The sequence below is a fragment of the Vigna unguiculata genome, chromosome 9 (genome assembly GCF_004118075.2).
Source record: "Vigna unguiculata cultivar IT97K-499-35 chromosome 9, ASM411807v1, whole genome shotgun sequence".
NCBI lineage: Eukaryota > Viridiplantae > Streptophyta > Magnoliopsida > Fabales > Fabaceae > Vigna > Vigna unguiculata.
The window spans coordinates 30,806,989-30,825,297 of record NC_040287.1 but is presented as its reverse complement, the minus strand read 5'-3'; the positions used below and the strand labels follow the sequence as shown (position 1 = coordinate 30,825,297).

The following is an 18,309-nucleotide window of genomic DNA, read 5'->3' as shown; positions in this document are numbered from 1 at the left end:
TTTTTCAAATAGGAGAAAATTTATGGAGGTGGGGGAGAAAACTACCTCCAAACTAATTCTATTATTGCGTTTACAACATGGTCTGGTATTAAAACAACAGAATTATTTTGTTTGTTTAAACTTTATAAATATATTTGGTATGAAATGTTTTATGTTTTTTCTAATTTTCATGTTATTTTTGTGAAAAGTATAACAATTTTCTTAAAGCGTAAACAGTAATTTAAATATACAGTTTGATTAAAAAATAGAGAGAAAAAAGATCCTAAGTTATATAATTAAACTAAATTCAGTGAGAATAGTTTACCTTTAACTCAAATAGTAATTAAACCCCCAAACAACAGGCATTACTTTTTGGGAAAAATATTTTTTTGCTTGACAGTCGAAACTTATATACTATTTAGTCTTTGTCCTTTTAAAAATATTAGTTTTAATTCCTAATTTTTTAACGACATCAAAATTTATTTTATGTGCAAACAGTGAGTCATGTGTTATTTTTTCTTTTTATAAGGCCTATCCCATAGTTTTCATAGTTAATTTAAAAAATAAATAAAAAGAGTTAAAAGCCTAAGTATAGAGGTCCAAAGACCCAATAACAACAATTCTATTATTATTATTTTTAATTATATTATTATATATTATTATTAATAATATTGTTAATAATATAAAATAGGTTAAAATACCTTTTTGATCACCATTTTTGTCAATTTTTTTTAAATAAGTCCTAATTTTGGTTTTGTGTTCAAATAAGTCTGAATTTTCATCAATTTTTTTCAATTGGGTCCTTTTTTGCTAACACCGTTTAAATCATTAATGACCATGAACAGTGACTGCCACGTGTCACTTCGTGGTTTTTTTGATTTATTTTTTAATTTTCTTAAATTTTTTTAAAATGTACATGTGTCAACCCAGGAGTGTGCCACATGTCACTTCATGATTTTTTTGAATTTTTTTTAAATGTCCACGTGTCAACCCAGTAGCGTGCCACGTGTCAAAGTCAATGTTCTAAATTCAATTTTGTCCCTATATTTGTTATTTTTGTTTAATTAGGTCCCAATTTTTGTTAACATTAACCAATTTGGACAGAAACGAGGGGACAAAACCAACCATCCAATAAGCAATAAAATGTGAACGAGCAGGGAAAAAAAACTAAATGATACGAAAAACAATGGGTGCAAAAAATGGAGAGAAAAATACAACCGACTCGACTGAATTTGGTCGAATTTCGGTCATGGCCGACTCAGTTGAATACAGCTAAATTTCGATCATCACCGACTCATTTGAATACAGCCAAATTTCATCATAGGCCATCTCAGCCGAATACGACCAAATTTGGGTCAGGGCCGACTCGGCAAAATCTCAATCCGAGGCCAACTCGATTGAATTCGACAGAATTTTGATTGGAGCTAATTAGGCTAAATACAGCCAAATTTTGGTCGCGGTTGTCTCGGTCGAATACGGTCAAATTTTGTCTTGGTCGACTCAGCCCAATGCTGTCAAATTTGGGTCGAGGTGAACTCAACCGAATACTTTCAAATTTTTTCCAGGACCAGCTGGGCCAAATTTCGATCGGACCGACTTGACAGAATTTGGCCTAATTCAACCAAATTTTGTATAGGGTCACGCCAACTCAATCAAATATGACTAATTTGGGCTAGTCGGTCTCAACTTTTAACCTAACCTAACCAAAAATATAAACTGAAAATTTGGATTGGATATTTTGGATTATCCATTTTGAAAATCTAGATTTAGAGTATGGATATACAATTCATAAAATATATAAAATGTAGATCAGATTGATATCCAAATCCAATAAAATGGATTGGATTTTTAATAAAATGAATATTAAATGGATTGGATCATAGCAAAAATGGATTGGATCATAAAAATTAGATTTTTTGCCCATCCTTAGTTTAACTTTTCAGATCATCCTCTGCTTCTTTCCGCTCATTTAAGAGTTCAATAAATATAAATTATTGTTGTTATCCTCGTAATTTTTATTTTTATGTCTTAAATAAACATTAATTATTACTTTTACCCTCATATTTTTATTCTTTCACTTTTATATGTATTTAATCTCTTTTTATTAATACATTTTTTTACACGAATATAATTTAAATTTGTTAGTACGAATTTATGGATACATTAACAATTCTTTTATTAAACTTCTAAAATTTTCAATTAAATTGTAAGGTTTAAAGTTTATGAATGTAAATTTCAAGGTTTAGTGTTTACGAACGTCTCACGTCTCAGGTCGCACGTCGCACGTCGCACGCCTCACGTTCACGTCTCACATCTCTCACGTCTCACTCCCACGTCCCACATCCCACATTCCACGTCTCACGGTCCACGTTTCACGTCTCACGTCCCACGTCCCACGTTCCACGTCCTATGTCCCATGTCCCATGTCTCACGTCTCACGTCTCACGTCCCACGTCCCATGTCTCACGTCTCACGTTCTACGTTCTACGTCTCACATCTCACGTCTCACGTCCCACGTTCTTGTCTCACGTCCCACGTCTCACGTGCCACGTCTCACGTGCCACGTCTCACGTCTCACGTGCCACGTCTCACGTCTCACGTCCCACGTCCCACTTTCCACGTCTCACGTCCCACGTCCTACATCTCACGTCTCACGTCTCACGTCTCACGTCTCACGTCCTACGTCCTACGTCTCACGTCCCACGTCCTACGTCTCACGTTGCACGTATCACGTCCACGTCTCACCTTCCACGTCCCACATAGCACGTTTCACGTTACATGTCGCACGTCTCACATTACTGCATTTAAATACTTGATTCTTTCATAAAATAATGGTGCTTTGGTTTACTGGTTGCAGTATAGCTAAGGTTCTTCTTTGCTATTTATTCTTCTTCAGATAATAGTTTCTTATTGATCGAATGAAGGAAGAGAAAAGACATTATTTTACTGGAAATAGGAAAGCTAACCTTATGTAACAACAGTAATTTGAAACTTTTGCAAATGTCTGCTATTGGTTTTCTGTTCTGACATTCAATATGCAAAGAGATGTGTTACAAAATTCTAATCAAGGGTGGGCAAAAAATCCATTTTTTATAATGCAATCTATTTTTTCTATGATCTAATCCATTTAATATCTATTTTATTAAAAATTCAATCAATTTAAAATCCATTTTATTGGATATGGATATTAATCTGATATATATTTTATATATTTTATGAATTGAATATCCATTCTCTAAATCTAAATTTTTAAAATGGATAATCCAAAATATCCAATTCAAATTTTCAATTTATATTTTTGGTTAGGTTAGGCTAAAAGGTGAGACCGACTAGTCCAAATTTAGTCGTATTTGATTGAGTTAGTGTGACCCTATACAAAATTTGGCCGAATTCTGTCAAGTCGGTCTCAATCGAAATTTGGCCAAGCTGGTCCTGGACAAAATTTGGAAGTATTCGATTGAGTTCAGCCCGACCCAAATTTGACTGCATTGGGCTGAGTCGACCTAGATAAAATTTGACCGTATTCGGCCGAGACAATCGCGACCAAAATTTGGTTGTATTCAGCCTAGTTGGCTCCAGTCAAAATTTGGTTGAATTCAATCGAGTTGGCACCGATTGAGATTTGGCCCAGTCGGCTCTGGCCCAAATTTGGTCGTATTTGGCTGAGACGGCCTAGAGTGAAATTTGGCCGTATTCAAATGAGTTGGTCACAATCGAAATTTGACCATATTCAACTGAGTCGGACACGACCGAAATTCGGCCAAATTTAGTCAAGTCGGCTCTGGTCAAAATTCGATCGTGTTGGCCTCGACCAAAATTTGACCGAGTTGGTCTTGGCCTGAATTTGGTCGTATTCGGCAGAGTCGATCGCGACCGAAATTTAGTCATATTTAGGCGAGTCGGTCCTAACCTAAATTTGGCCAAATTCAGTCGAGTTGGTCATGACCAAAATTTGGTCAAGTCGGCACTTGCCCAAATTTAGCCGTATTCGGTCGACTAAGTCCCGAATGAAATTTGACTATATTCAACTTAGTCGGTTGTGATCGAAAATTGGCCATATTCAATCAAGTCGGTCCCAGCCGACGAATTTAGTGGAGTCAACCCTGATCGAAATTTGACTGATCAGGCCCTGACCCAAACGTGGCCATATTTAGCCAAGTCGACTCTGGCAGAAATTTGGTCGTATTAGGCAAAATTAGCCCTGGTCAAAATTCAGTCGAATCCAGTCCAGTCGATCTCGACTGAAATTTTGCCGAGTCGACCTTAGCCCAAATTTGGTCACGTCGTCCCCGACCGAAATTCGTTCGAAAATCATCCATATTCATCCCATGCTGAAATTTGGCCTCGTTGGCCTCGACAAAAATCTGCCAAATTTTATGGTGTCAGCCCTATCAAAAATCTAATCTACATCCATTTTGGATCCAAATAATGGATGTGGATCCAAATTTGTATCCATAGGGATGACACCAAAGAATTTGACAGATTTGGCCGAATACTTCCATATTTTGTCCAGGACCAACTGGGTCAAATCTCGATGGGGACCGACTTGACAGAATTTGGCCTAATTCGGCCAAATTTTGTATAGGGTCACGCCAACTCAATCAAATACAACTAAATTTGGGCTAGTCTGTCTCAACCTTTAGCCTAACCTAACAAAAAATATAAAGTGAAAATTTGGATTGTATATTTTGGATTATATATTTTGAAAATCTAGATTTTGAGAATGAATATCCAATCCATAAAATATATAAAATGTAGATTAGATTGATATCCAGATCCAATAAAATGGATTTTAAATGGATTGGATTTTTAATAGAATGGATATTAAATGGATTGGATCATAGAAAAAAAGGATTAAATCATAAAAATTAGATTTTTTGCCCACCCTTAGAGAAAAATATACAAATTAAAAAGCCATAAAAATTATGAAAATGGAAGAAAAAATATGGATAAATAAATTTAAAAAAGGGTTAAGTATGTTTTTAGTCCGTAAACTTTGACCCAAAATTGGAATTCGTCCCTATCTGAAACTTCAATATATTTTGGTCCCTAAACTTTAAAAAATTAATGAATATAGTCATTTTAACTCAATTAAGTTAACTTGTTTTGAAGTGTCGAACATATTTCTCAGTAGATATTAAACCAAGAATGTGTCAAACAGTATAAAAAAACTCCAATACTAATATGAAAAGCGTTCGACACATAAAAAAAAGTTAATATAATTGGGTTAAAAGGACTATATTCATTCATTTATAAAGTTTAGAGACCAAAATGTATCGAAGTTTCAAACAGGAACGAATTCCAATTTTGAGTCAAAGTTCGGGGACTAAAAACATATTTAACCCTTTACAAAACATAAAAATAGACAAGAAAACGGGTTGTGAGATGAACCCTCAAATTTTCAATATACTTCAATATGATACATAGATAATTTAATGTTTCTATGTATTATAGAATTGGATAAATTAATGTTTCTACAATTTAAATTTTCAATATGGTACATAGATAATTTACTTCATATTTATTGTGACTACATTAAAATTAAAATTGAAGTACTTCAAAGTGTTTCCATCCCATATTTATCAAGTATGAATTATACAAAACAGCATAAAAGTGTGTGCAAAAAACGGCTTTTAATAATACTATTTTTGCAGCTCACCTTTTTTGTTTGTACGTTTATAGTAAACGTTTAAAAACGTTTGTATCTATTTATACGTCAATTACTATATCGCACGATAACTACATTTTTTTAATCAAGAATAAGCATATTATAAAAAGTAGCACGATATATAGGAGGGTCTTAATAGGAAAATAAACGCTATATAAAACCAAATGTATTTTTTCTGAGAACATTAAATAGGTTATAAAATTTGGTAAAAAAACAAACACTGCAGGCTGAGAGACAGACAGAAGAGAAAAGAGAGAGATAATGATGAGATGGCAAAGATATCCAAATGTTAAAGCACTCGTAAAACCTCAACCACAATCTCAGATTCTGAGCCCTAAATATCCTGAGTAAGCAGATACTCTTCTCACACTAACTACCTACAGCACTCTGTATAACACAAGCACCACCCCTGATCCTTTCACCCTAATTCAATCATTCATATATTACCCTTTATTAACTACAACATTTGAAGTCTCATATATTTTATTCTTCACTTCAAACTGAGCCACCAAGCATGGCAGCTTTTACACCAATTGCTCTACAGTACTCATCCACATCATCTTTGCATTCTTTGCTTCCTTCTTTAGAAGCCACACGTGATCATAGTTCATGGTGGGGGAAAGTCAGATCATACAAATCCGCAGGAAAAAGATCACTTCAACAGAATGTCACAAGGGGTTTCACAATTCAGAGTGCAGCTACAAAACCAGCGAAGTCGCCAGGTACTTGTTCTAAATTACTCTTACACTCTTGCTGAGATAAATTCACATGGCACTTGGAAGATATCACAGAACCCTAATAGCTCTTTTTTTTTTTGTTTGTGTAAACCTTTTTTTGGAGTTATTAGCTGAGGAAGACTGGAAGGTTAAGAGAGAATATCTGGTGCAGAAAAGGGTAAAGCTCCACCTCTGTCATAAACAAGTATATTTTCATTTGCATTCATAGCATATCATGATGAAGCGAGAACAAAGAATAAGGAAATAAATGCATACTGTGCAGAACATCAAGGTAAACGTAATATTGTAATGCTTTTGTATCACAATATATATCTTGAGTACACAAACAAGAGGAATCTCATGAGGGTATGGGAAAGCATCGGAGATCATAGAATAATTAATCATAAATCGTACCTCAAAAAGTTGAATTAAGGAAATGCGATATCTTGTTTGTGTTATATGCAGAGTAAACATTTAAAGGTGTAATATTTGTTTGTCATCGCAGGTAAGAAGCGTGGATGCAAAGGAAGCTCTGCGGCTTCAGAAAGAAAATAATTTTGTGATTCTCGACGTAAGGCCGGAAGCAGAGTTCAAAGAGGTTAGTGGACAAATTTTATAAGCTTTGTATTCAAATCCAACGTACACATGTGCGAAGGATAAAACTGACGAGTTTGGCAACTGGTGCAGGCTCATCCTCCAGATGCTATCAATGTGCAAATATACAGGCTTATAAAGGAGTGGACAGCATGGGACATTGCAAGACGTGCTGCATTTGCTTTTTTTGGTATTTTTTCCGGGACTGAAGAGAACCCTGAGTTCATCCAGTGTACGATTAATTTACCTCAACATGTCAATGCTTGAATTCTGCATTTCTTGTTTTCTGAAATGAAATATTTGGTTTATGCTGGCAGCTGTTGAAGCCAAGTTGGATAAAAATGCAAAGATAATAGTAGCTTGCTCAGCTGGAGGTACACTGAAACCATCACAAAATCTGCCCGAAGGTCAACAATCAAGGTATTAACTATTTCCAATTTCTTGTGGCCGATTGTCTATTTTCTTCTCCTTTTGGATTTTTAACTTTGCAAGTAGAAATTCATACATGCTATTTAAGAATAAAAAATAGTCCAAAGTGGTTGTAGACATTTTGTGAAATGCATCCATTTTGCAATGCAATTCTGAAGCGATCATTTTAGATGAGTCTTGACTTTGCATCCAACCACGGATTCAGCAACATTAAAAGTAAACAGGGTAATAGATTTAAATGTCATTGTAAACCATCCTACCAAGCTATTAATTAAAGGAATAATAACAGTACGAACGGTTGACAAGAATTAAGTCAAATCCAACCACAATTACCAATTAGCTCTCACCAAATGATTTCTTTCATTGGCTAAAACAAAAAAGGAAAAGTACAGCTAATTAACTTGGATTGCATGGATGTATGAACGAGAAAGTTATATTGTCTGCAATGCAATGTGTAATCCTCTAACGGCTATACTCTGGTTGCATCTTTAGTTGTGTGATTATGAAAAGAAATAATATTGACTCTTCAAATGATTGATATATTGCTCTGATTGTCACGTCTTGATACTTTCACAGGTCTCTCATAGCAGCTTACTTGCTGGTCCTTAATGGATATACCAATGTCTTCCATCTTGAAGGTGGTCTTTACTCGTGGTTTAAAGAGGATCTGCCAAGTGTTTCAGAGGAGTAAATGTAGTGCCAAGAATGTGTATTAGTGAAGCCTAGACCTAGTTTTGACCATGATGAAAATACTGATAAATGCATATAAAGAGTAGAACCAACGAATTGAAATGTCATTATTGAAGTAGAGCGGAAAATTAGTATGCAAGAATTCACAACAAAAATATCAGGTTTCATTTCTGTAAAGTGCATCCCTGGCTTAAACTGTTAAGGGTTCAATAATTTATCAGCAGTGTGTGATTTAGCTCCATGCATAAACCATGATTCTGAACAACTGATGCATACTGCTTCAATGAATAAACCAAAATTCGCATTAAAGCATTTTCTGGTTCAGTTGCTTTCGCTTCCTAAAGATGATCAACTATTGCCCGAGGAAAAAAAATAACGTTTGGGGAAAAGGTATTTAGATTAAACCTACCGTTGCCTAAGCCTTTAAAGAAGCTCTCGCCATGGCTACAGCTCCATCGTAACTTTGATTTCCTCCAATAAAACCACTCATGTGTACAAAAGTACAACCTGGGATACCAGCAACCTCAGACAGCTTGTCATTTTCGAAACCCCTCCATAAACACGGTAACGGTTTTCTGCTCTCAAATCTGGCAGGTGAAATTGCCACTGCCTGCAGTCGCCACTTCTCACCTCTATCATCCTACAAATAATAATCATTTATAATTTATTACACAAGTTATCGATCAAATGGGAAAACATAGAATGAAACCTAAAATTTACATGTAACCTGAAGATGATGATCAGCAAAAAAAAAAGTACAGATTTTCGGGGCAACAATGATTTATGCTTAGGCTCAATCTTGAAGATTCATTTGACTAATTCGCTTAAACATACATACCGGGTAAACAACATATTTGATAGAAGGACTGATTTTCATTTCCTCCTCAAGCTCATGTATGTGAAGTTTCCACTGTGTAGCAAGTGACAAAAGGTTTGAGTTAGATAATAATCACAATGATATCCAAAACCTGCAAAGATTGCAATTTAATCTTCCTACTGGCACGAAGAGCAGACTCTAACAATAGCCACTAAAATCTAGTAAGATTAATTTAATGCACTGTGGGTTGTGTCTTACAGGACAAGGTCGGCTAAGCTTAATGATTTCTCCACTCGAATCAACACTTTCCCTGGCCACAAGACTCTCCATCACAATCGACCGCGCCGGTAACCATGATTTTGCATAATAATTGACATTGTCCAAAAATTCAGCACCAGCCAGTGCCATTGCTTGAAGAAACAACTCATTTTCTCGATCAGAAGACTGATCAGAATCCATCCAGTTCAAATTCAAGCGTTTAATTCTAGAGGAGAGACACGTATTAACCACGTATTTCGGAGATTCGTTTAGGTCATATTCACTCACTCCGTTATCCACAGCATCAATTGCCTCCACAAAGTTTCTGTATATAGCAGGATATAAGCGGTGCAGATGAGGATGGTCCTCGTGAAGCTTCAGCACATTTGCAATTATCTCCAAACCAATATGCTAGAGGAACAGGAAAGAGTGACGAGTTAGGTTGAGTTACGACATTAACAGCGAAAGAAAAAAGAGTGATGAACATAGTACAAACACCTTGTAGACAAGGCCAGCGCTACTGAGTTTAGTGTGGAAACCTTGGCCGAATACTTGGTCGAAGCCGTTTTGGTGATGATCGAAACGGTGTCGTCGCGGTTCATAAACGCCTCCGACGTCGACGACTGCGTCGAGTGTTTCCAGAAGGTTGGGGTCTCTGGTTCGAACAATTTGAGCGCCGGAGAAGCGTTTGGAGAGGCGAAGCATGAAGCACGCGAGTGCTTCATCGCAGTGGAAGGTTCCGTTGTGTGTGCCAACGCGCGTTGAGAAGAAGCACGACGCTAATAGGAAACGTGGTTTGTGGAATGCGAAGGTCTTGTGCCAAACTAATCCTGAGACACTGAGTTTAACCATTTTTGGGACTGCCTCTACTGTGTCCCTGCCTCAAGAACATTCACACAAGCTAGTTTTTGTGGAGAAAAGGTTTTTATTTGTGTAAATTAATAAATATATATATACAAAATATTTAACTAAAATAAAAAAATTCCAAAATAAATACTAAGTCATTTTTTATTTCAATACTTTTACCCTATGTGTTACTTTTTTTTACATTGTATTTTGATTAATTGTCAGATGAAGTTTAACGTAAGAAAATACTTTTAATAACCTTAAAATTATAATAATTAAATGTGAAAAACTAAATGATTAAAGACTTCAACTTCTTTTTATTATTTATTTATTTTTTAAAACTTTATCTCTCTATTAATAAAAAGGAATTTCAATCAACTTTTTTAATTTTAAAGTGAAACAATGTATCCTCTATTTTACATTAGATATTAACTACACTATGTGTGAATTGAAACAAATATTCATTTGTTAATAATTTTACTCTTAATTGTATTTCACATTGCTGGGTTTTAAAAATGGAAGGATTTGAAGAAACCTTTTATTAAAATATATTTAATTTATCTTATTTATTATAAACATTTTTCAAGTTTTTTATTTTCAATTAATTTAAAAATATTAAATCAAATATATATTTTAAATTTATATTCACATGAGTTTAAAAAATTATATTTTTTAATAAAATAATTTATTATAAATAAATATCCAAACCTATAAAGTTATACAAAAAATGTTGCTAAGAATTCGTTGTTCAAAATACATAATTTCAATAGCAAACAACTTATAAAATTAGAAAAAACATGATTATCTAATAAAACAAAACGGAAATGATATTTAGACATATATTTTGAACTTACTTTTGACATAGTGACGTATCACTCATTTTTCTTATTTAAAAATTTGTTTTATTTTATTTTTTTAAAACTGAAACACGTGTGGGAGAAGATAGGGAAGAGGTTCAGCAAAGAGAACCCATAGTTTTCTCATTTGGCTGAGAGAACTGCAACTTGAGAGAAAAGAGAAGCAATGCCTCGCGACGTCATCGAACAGAGAAGTAGGGTCTGAGGTTTGGGTTCTCAACGGCGATGGGTGGTGGTTCGTTTTGACTTTGTTCTTTGTTTCACTCTCACAATCGCCAATGATTCATTTTCGTTCAAATACCATACGTGATTGAAATGTTTGTGGTTGGTTGTTTTGTGGGTGAGTTGTAGGGTTTCTCCATCATTGTTGTTGGTGTAGATATCATTTAGGATTTAGGTTTTTTCTGAGTTGAAGATGACAACACTAGAACCACTCTTAACGAAAAAAAAATATGACAGCAGGAGTCACAATGTGGGGATCTATGTGCAAATAGGTGGGGAGTTGCGTTGGAGTTTTTGTACAAATACTGGACAGTTCTGCAAGTATGAGACATCATGTTCAATGTACCTAATATGAACCATAAAATGACATTGAAGTCCTCATGAAGAACTAAAAAGTCTGTTAGACCCAATCTTAATGAAAAAAATGACAGTGGGAGTCATTGACATGTGGGGAGCCATGTACGAATAAGTAGGGAGGTGCATTGAGGTTTTTGTACAAATACTAGATAATCATGTAAATATGAGACAACAACTTCAATATACCTAATGTCAACATCAAAAATCACATTGCAATCCTCATGAAGAACAGAAAGCTTCATTGGACCCAATCTTAACGGAAAAAAATATAACAGCAGAAGTCACACAAATGTGAGGAACTATGTGCAAATAAGTGGGGAGTTACGTTGAGCTTTTTGTACAAATACTGGACAATTATGTATTTATGAAACAACATGTTCAATGTTCCTAATATGGACCACAAAAATGACATTGCAGTCTACATGAAAAACAAAAAAGTTTGTTGGACCCAGTCTTAACGAAAAAAATATGACAGATGGAATCATAAATATGTGGGGAACCATGTGCAAAGAAGTGGAGAGTTGCGTTGGGATTTTAATACAAATACTAGACAATTATGTAAGTATGAGACGACATGTTCAATGTATATAATATGAACCAAAAAAGTGTCATTGCAGTCTTCATAAAGAAAAAAAAAAGTTTGTTGAATTCAATCTTAATGGAAAAAAAATATGACAGCAGGAGTCACAAATGTGGGGAGCCATGTGCAAAAAAGTGGGGAGTTGCATTGAAGATTTTTTACAAATACTGGACAATTATGTAATTGTGAGACAATATGTTCAATGTAGTTAATATGGATGACAAAAATGACATTGTAGTCCTCATGAAGAACAAAAAAATTTGTTGGACCTAATCTTAACAAAATAAAAAGACAGCAAGAGTCACACACATGTAGGGAACCATGTGCAAATAAGTGGGGAGTTATGTTAAATTTTTTGTACAAATACTGGACAATTCTATATTTACGAGACATGTTCAATGTACCTAATATGGGCCACAAAAATGACATTGTAGTCTTCATGATGAACAAAAAAGTTTATTGGATATAGTCTTAATAAAAAAAATATGACAGAAGGAATCATTAACATGTGGCAAAGAAGTGGAGAGTTGCGTTGAGATTTTAATACAAATACTAGACAGTTATCTTAATTGTATAGAACATAACATGTATAAATTTTTAACTTGTACGTACAACATGACTGTTAAGACTAAGTCGAACAAACTATTTTGTTTTTCATAAGGATTAAAATGTGATTTTTATAACCAACCTTAGACACATTGAACATGTTGTCTCATAAATACAGAATTGTCCAGTATTTGTACAAAAATCTTAACATAACTCCCCACTTATTTGCATATGGTTCTCCACATGTGTGTGACTTCTGCTGTCTTTTTATTTTGTTAAGATTGGGTCCAACAGATTTTTTTGTTCTTCATGAGAACTACAATGTCATTTTTGTCATTCATATTAACTACATTGAACATATTGTCTCATAATTACATAATTGTCTAGTATTTGTACAAAATCTTCAATGCAACTCCCCACTTTTTTGCACATGGCTCCCTACATTTGTGACTCATGCTGTCATATTTTTTTTCCATTAAGATTGAATTCAACAAACTCTTTTTTTTTCTTCATGAAGACTGCAATGTCACTTTTTTTGATTCATATTATATACATTGAACATGTCGTCTCATACTTACATAATTGTCTAGTATTTGTATTAAAATCCCAACGCAACTCTCCACTTCTTTGCACATGGTTCCCCACATATTTATGATTCCCTCTGTCATATTTTTTTCGTTAAGATTGGGTCCAACAAACTTTTTTGTTTTTCATGTAGACTGCAATGTCATTTTTGTGGTCCATATTAGGAACATTGAACATGTTGTTTCATAAATACATAATTGTCCAGTATTTGTACAAAAAACTCAACCTAACTCCCCACTTATTTGCACATAGTTCCCCACATTTGTGTTACTTCTGTTGTTATATTTTTTTTTTCGTTAAGATTGGGTCCAATGAAGCTTTCTGTTCTTCATGAGGATTGCAATGTGATTTTTGTTGTTAACATTAGGTATATTGAAGTTGTTGTCTCATATTTACATGATTGTCTAGTATTTGTACAAAAACCTCAATGCACCTCCCTAATTATTTCCACATGGCTCCCCACATGTCAGTGACTCCCGCTGTCATATTTTTTTCATTAAGATTGGGTCTAACAGACTTTTTAGTTCTTCATGAGGACTTCAATATCATTTTATGGTTCATATTAGGTACATTGAACATGATGTCTCATACTTGCAGAACTGTCCAGTATTTGTACAAAAACTTCAACGCAACTCCCCGCCTATTTGCACATAAATTCCCACATTGTGTGACTCCTGCTGTCATATTTTTTTTCGTTAAGAGTGGTTCTAGTGTTGTCATCTTCAACTCAGAAAAAACCTAAATCCTAAATGATATCTACACCAACAACAATGATAGAATGGAGAATCCCTACAACTCACCCACAAAACCAACCACAAACATTTCAATCACGTATGGTATTTGAACGAAAATGAATCATTGGCGATTATGAGAGTGAAACAAAGAACAAAGTCAAAACGAACCACCACCCATCGCCGTTGAGAACCCAAACCTCAGACCCTACTTCTATGTTCGATGACGTCGCGAGGCATTGCTTCTCTCTTCTCTCAAGTTGCAGTGCTCTCTTCCAAATGAGAAAACCATGGGTTCTCTTTGCTGAACCTCTTCCCCATCTTCTCACACACGTGTTTCAGTTTTAAAAGAATAAAAAAAACAATTTTTTAAATAAGAAAAATGATTGACACGTCACTATGTCAAAAGTAAGTTCAAAATATATGTCTAAATATCATTTCCGAAAACCAAATTGTACTTGAACAGTAATAGGGCATAGTTTGGGAAAAAAATTCCAAATGGTATACTTACATTAATAAAGTTCAAAAGTATTGTATAAAAGGAGAAAAAATCACATTTTAAAAAGTTGTAAAAAAAACTAAATTATTTTTAATCCATTTAAAAAAATTCTAACCTATATATTAAAAACTTATATATATATATATATATATATATATATATATATATATATATATATATATATATATATATATATATATATATATATTACTTCTAGTCAAATACACAAGGCATTTAACTTGTAAATTATCTAAATGTCCTATGAAATAACTATGATGTGTCAATTAGGCAAAGTTTACACGATTTGGTCTTCTAATACTTAAGTTAAGCTAAAAAAAAATTGTTAAATATGACGGTTATTTGGGGTATAAAATGGCGGTTTTGACTACCATATTTTGTGCATATGGTGGGTAGGCGCACCGTCATATATCTTGCCGTCACAATGCATAATATGGCGGTCTTGGACGAAACGCTACAACACCCGCCATTAAATGCATTGTTCAAATAATGGCACTTCAAACCACCGTATTTTGTGTGCAAATAATGACAGTGAAAATTGTCTTAATTTGTTTATTTTTAAATAATTGTCATGCGAAATACAACACCTAGAAATGTCATTATTTGCACTGTACGGATGTGTTATACGACGTTTCAACTACCATAATTTGAATGTGATTTTTTTTATATTATTTTTATGTAACATGCTTTCCATTATTATTGAACATGTTTTCCATAAAATTAAAAAAATCACATACAATATCTTGATCATTAATACTTTCATTCATAATTCATATTTCATATTTAAAAAGTTGATATTATGAAACACCATCCAAAAGTTTTCACATTAAAAACAAAAGCCAAAAAAAAAATCTAAAACATTATTATAATACATTTTGCTAAATTTATATACCTATGTTCCTATAGCTATGTTTCTAACTTGTCTTTTCTGTCCTGCTTGATCTTCTAATACCAATAGGTGATGGAGCACCACTTCCAACATTGGGTACCTGAAATAAAAAAGAAAAACTTATAACTTATTCAAATTCAAATGTGTATTATAATAAGCTTATGTAATTTGTTAAATAAACTATTAAATTTTACCTCATTAACCAAAGTATGTACCAAACCAGCAGCCATAACAGCAAAATGGTCAGGAACGTCATCTCTAGAAGCAATGTAGGCAACCAATGTTTGCATTTGTTTTTTGAGAGTTGTGAGCTCATTTTTCATCTTTAGAAACTTCTCATCCGTATTTGTTAATGTTGCACTACATGAAGCAAAATTCATATCATTTAACCTTGTAGCGGATTGCTTAAATGCAAGAGTGGGACAAGCTCCATGTGATAATCTTCTTACCTGACCTAGATGCTCCTTACCAAATATGAGACCAATCGGATCATTTGGAGATATATCTGATGCAATCTCTGGGTTATTCAACATTAGCTCATATATTTTTTCCTGCATTAAATTAAAAGTGAAAAAGACCGCCAAACAAACAAATTATGATGACTTAAAATGATAAACCAGTACACCAATAATTAGTTCAGACACAAATAAGCAAATTGAAAGTGATCATATAAGTTGAAGTACTTGGTGAAGAGAAAAGTGTCCAGACTCAAATAAGCAAACCAACAATTAGTACTTGGCCGAGTTCATCATTTATCCATAATTAACCCAATAATCATAGCAAACAATAGGAGTCACACATTAGTCACTAATCAAAGTGCAAACCAACCAAAAAGGAAATCGTAACAAAGGGAAAGAAGTGGAAGGACCTTGTCCGTGCCGAAAATGAGGAAATGTAGAGCGAATGCTCGTGGCGACTGCTAGTGTGCCCGATTGGTTGAGGGTTTGGGCAGTGGAGAAATGGATCGCGATGAAACCTTGTTTGACACTATCGTCAGAGTTGCTAGAGATGTTCGACGCTTTACGGGTTCCCAATCAATGTGGCGAAGGAAGTCACAATCTTCGACGACTTGGTAATCTCCACTTGCAGCGACGAGTTACGAGATCTCCTACGACGAAATCGATAGCAAGAACGGTGTGGTGGTGTTGGAAAGGTGGAGTACTGAAGTGTTGCTGGGTCGCAATCCGAGTGCGAAGTCGCAACGAAGTTTTATGGAACGACAACGTGGTGATCTCTTGCAACGAGGAGGGTGGAAACAGTGAGGAATGGGAAACTGCAAGGTGCGGGGAGTGTGGAAACGAAACCATCAAAGGTTGGGGTTGACTGAGAGGATTTTGTAGGGTTTGTCTTCACATGAGCCAGTTTTGTGTCTTGTCTGTGCATTTGTCTCGTTAAAATTCAATTTACTGTGTAATAAAAAGATAGAATTAAATGAGAAGTAAATAAAAAAAAGTATTATGGAGGGAAAGATGGCGCCATTGGAAAAACGGCGTAATGTGTAATGGGAGTATAATAGCATTTTCAAATGCCATATTTTGCATACAAAATGTGACAGTTATAGAACTATCGTATTATGAAGCAAATTATGGCAGTTTTTTATAACCGCCATATTTACTTCAATTTTTTGTAGTGTTAAGGTAAAATATATTTACATGAACAAAAGGTCTATTACATAAAGAAAAATCTTCAGAGCCAAAATAAACTTAAAATTCTCATATATCATATTAACTCATAAACTAATTTATGTGAGAGATAAGATTGGATCATGTTGACTTGACTTTGTTCTCTATGTGAGTTGATTGAGCTAGACCCTTCAAGTGGAGCTAGCTCAAATCAACTCTTGATCCAGTCTGACTTAAAATGACATTTACACTATGTTCTTTTGGGAGGATTTACTATTCATGTGGAATGAGAAGATAGGATTAGCAGGTGATTACGTTTTTCCTTTGGAAGTGATAGATGGTGATGTTGAATGATGATTAGAGAGATTCATTCTAAATGCAATCCTGATATGCATGACGAAATTAAAGGGTAACACACTCAAATTTACAAAATTACCCTCATATTTTTGTTTCCTTACATGCCATTTATTCATTTCTCCTTATTATGAAAATAACATAATAAAAATTAATAACACAAATAAAAATTTATTATGGATATTAATCAAAATTTATTACTTCTAAAATTACTATTAAAAATAAAATAAAATCTTCATATAAATAAATTATTTTCCACCTTACTTATTAAATTTATTTTCATACCCAATATATTGTATTATTTTTTTTTTGATAAATAATTTGTTTATAACTTCAATCATTCAATAAAATTTATAAAAATAATTCTAAATAATTTATATATCATTTTATATTTCTTTTAACAATATAGACATTTTAGTAATATAACTTTTTTATTTATTAAATTTTTTTTAATATGTCATATCAGTCAATTCAGTCAAAAATCTTCACAAATTTCACTTTCTATCCACTTGAAAATCATCTCCAAATCTTTTAAAAAAATAATAACAACTTTCCTCTCTAATCTTTCTAATCTTATTTTGTCCTCTCCTTCAAATAATTTCTCCCAAAAGACACAACCTTACTCTAGATGATTTGTAACGGTTAACTTAGTCAATTTGACATGATTAAGTAGAATAATATATTGATTCATCAATATATTTTGAATTCTTATCGGTGAAGTCAAAATGTTTGAAAAAATAAAATAAAAAAGTACATGATGATATAAAAGAGTAGACGCATGTAATAATCTTAATTACACAAAGTCATTATAAAAAAGTGGAGTGAAGCGCAATTTCTCCAAGTAATTAAAGTAAACACTACTAGCATGATACTTGTTCAAAGTAATAAAATAGTCCAATCATATAAATAATGAAGAAGAATTTGTGTTTTTATCTATGACTAGATCAATATTACACTTTACAGGCAGAAAAGGATTATTATTTTTGTATGGTTTTTTTCTAAAACAATGATGAAAGGTTTGACAAATGTAGTTGTTGCTTTGACCACTTACA

At 33.6% G+C, this 18,309-nt stretch overlaps 2 protein-coding genes across 3 annotated transcripts; one reads left to right on the top strand and one right to left on the bottom strand.

The window, feature by feature from the left end:
• Positions 1-5,998: 5,998 nt before the first annotated feature.
• LOC114164509 (rhodanese-like domain-containing protein 14, chloroplastic) lies at positions 5,999-8,364 on the top strand. Its single transcript, XM_028049209.1, has 6 exons — positions 5,999-6,369; positions 6,495-6,541; positions 6,869-6,961; positions 7,051-7,189; positions 7,275-7,377; positions 7,963-8,364. The coding sequence occupies exons 1-6, from the start codon at positions 6,162-6,164 to the stop codon at positions 8,075-8,077; spliced, it is 705 nt and encodes a 234-aa protein (XP_027905010.1). The 5' UTR covers positions 5,999-6,161; the 3' UTR covers positions 8,078-8,364.
• LOC114164508 (UPF0160 protein MYG1, mitochondrial-like) lies at positions 7,929-10,072 on the bottom strand. Of its 2 annotated transcripts, none has more exons than XM_028049206.1 (5): positions 9,650-10,072; positions 9,152-9,562; positions 8,915-8,986; positions 8,486-8,716; positions 7,929-8,053 (listed from the first exon to the last, which is right to left on the bottom strand). In XM_028049206.1, exons 1-4 carry the CDS (start codon positions 10,001-10,003, stop codon positions 8,492-8,494), a joined length of 1,062 nt encoding a protein of 353 aa, XP_027905007.1. In that variant the 5' UTR covers positions 10,004-10,072; the 3' UTR covers positions 7,929-8,053; positions 8,486-8,491. The 2 variants fall into 2 exon arrangements, with proteins under 2 accessions (XP_027905007.1, XP_027905008.1); XM_028049207.1 differs by having other exon boundaries at positions 9,691-10,023.
• Between the last annotated feature and the right edge of the window lie 8,237 nt (positions 10,073-18,309).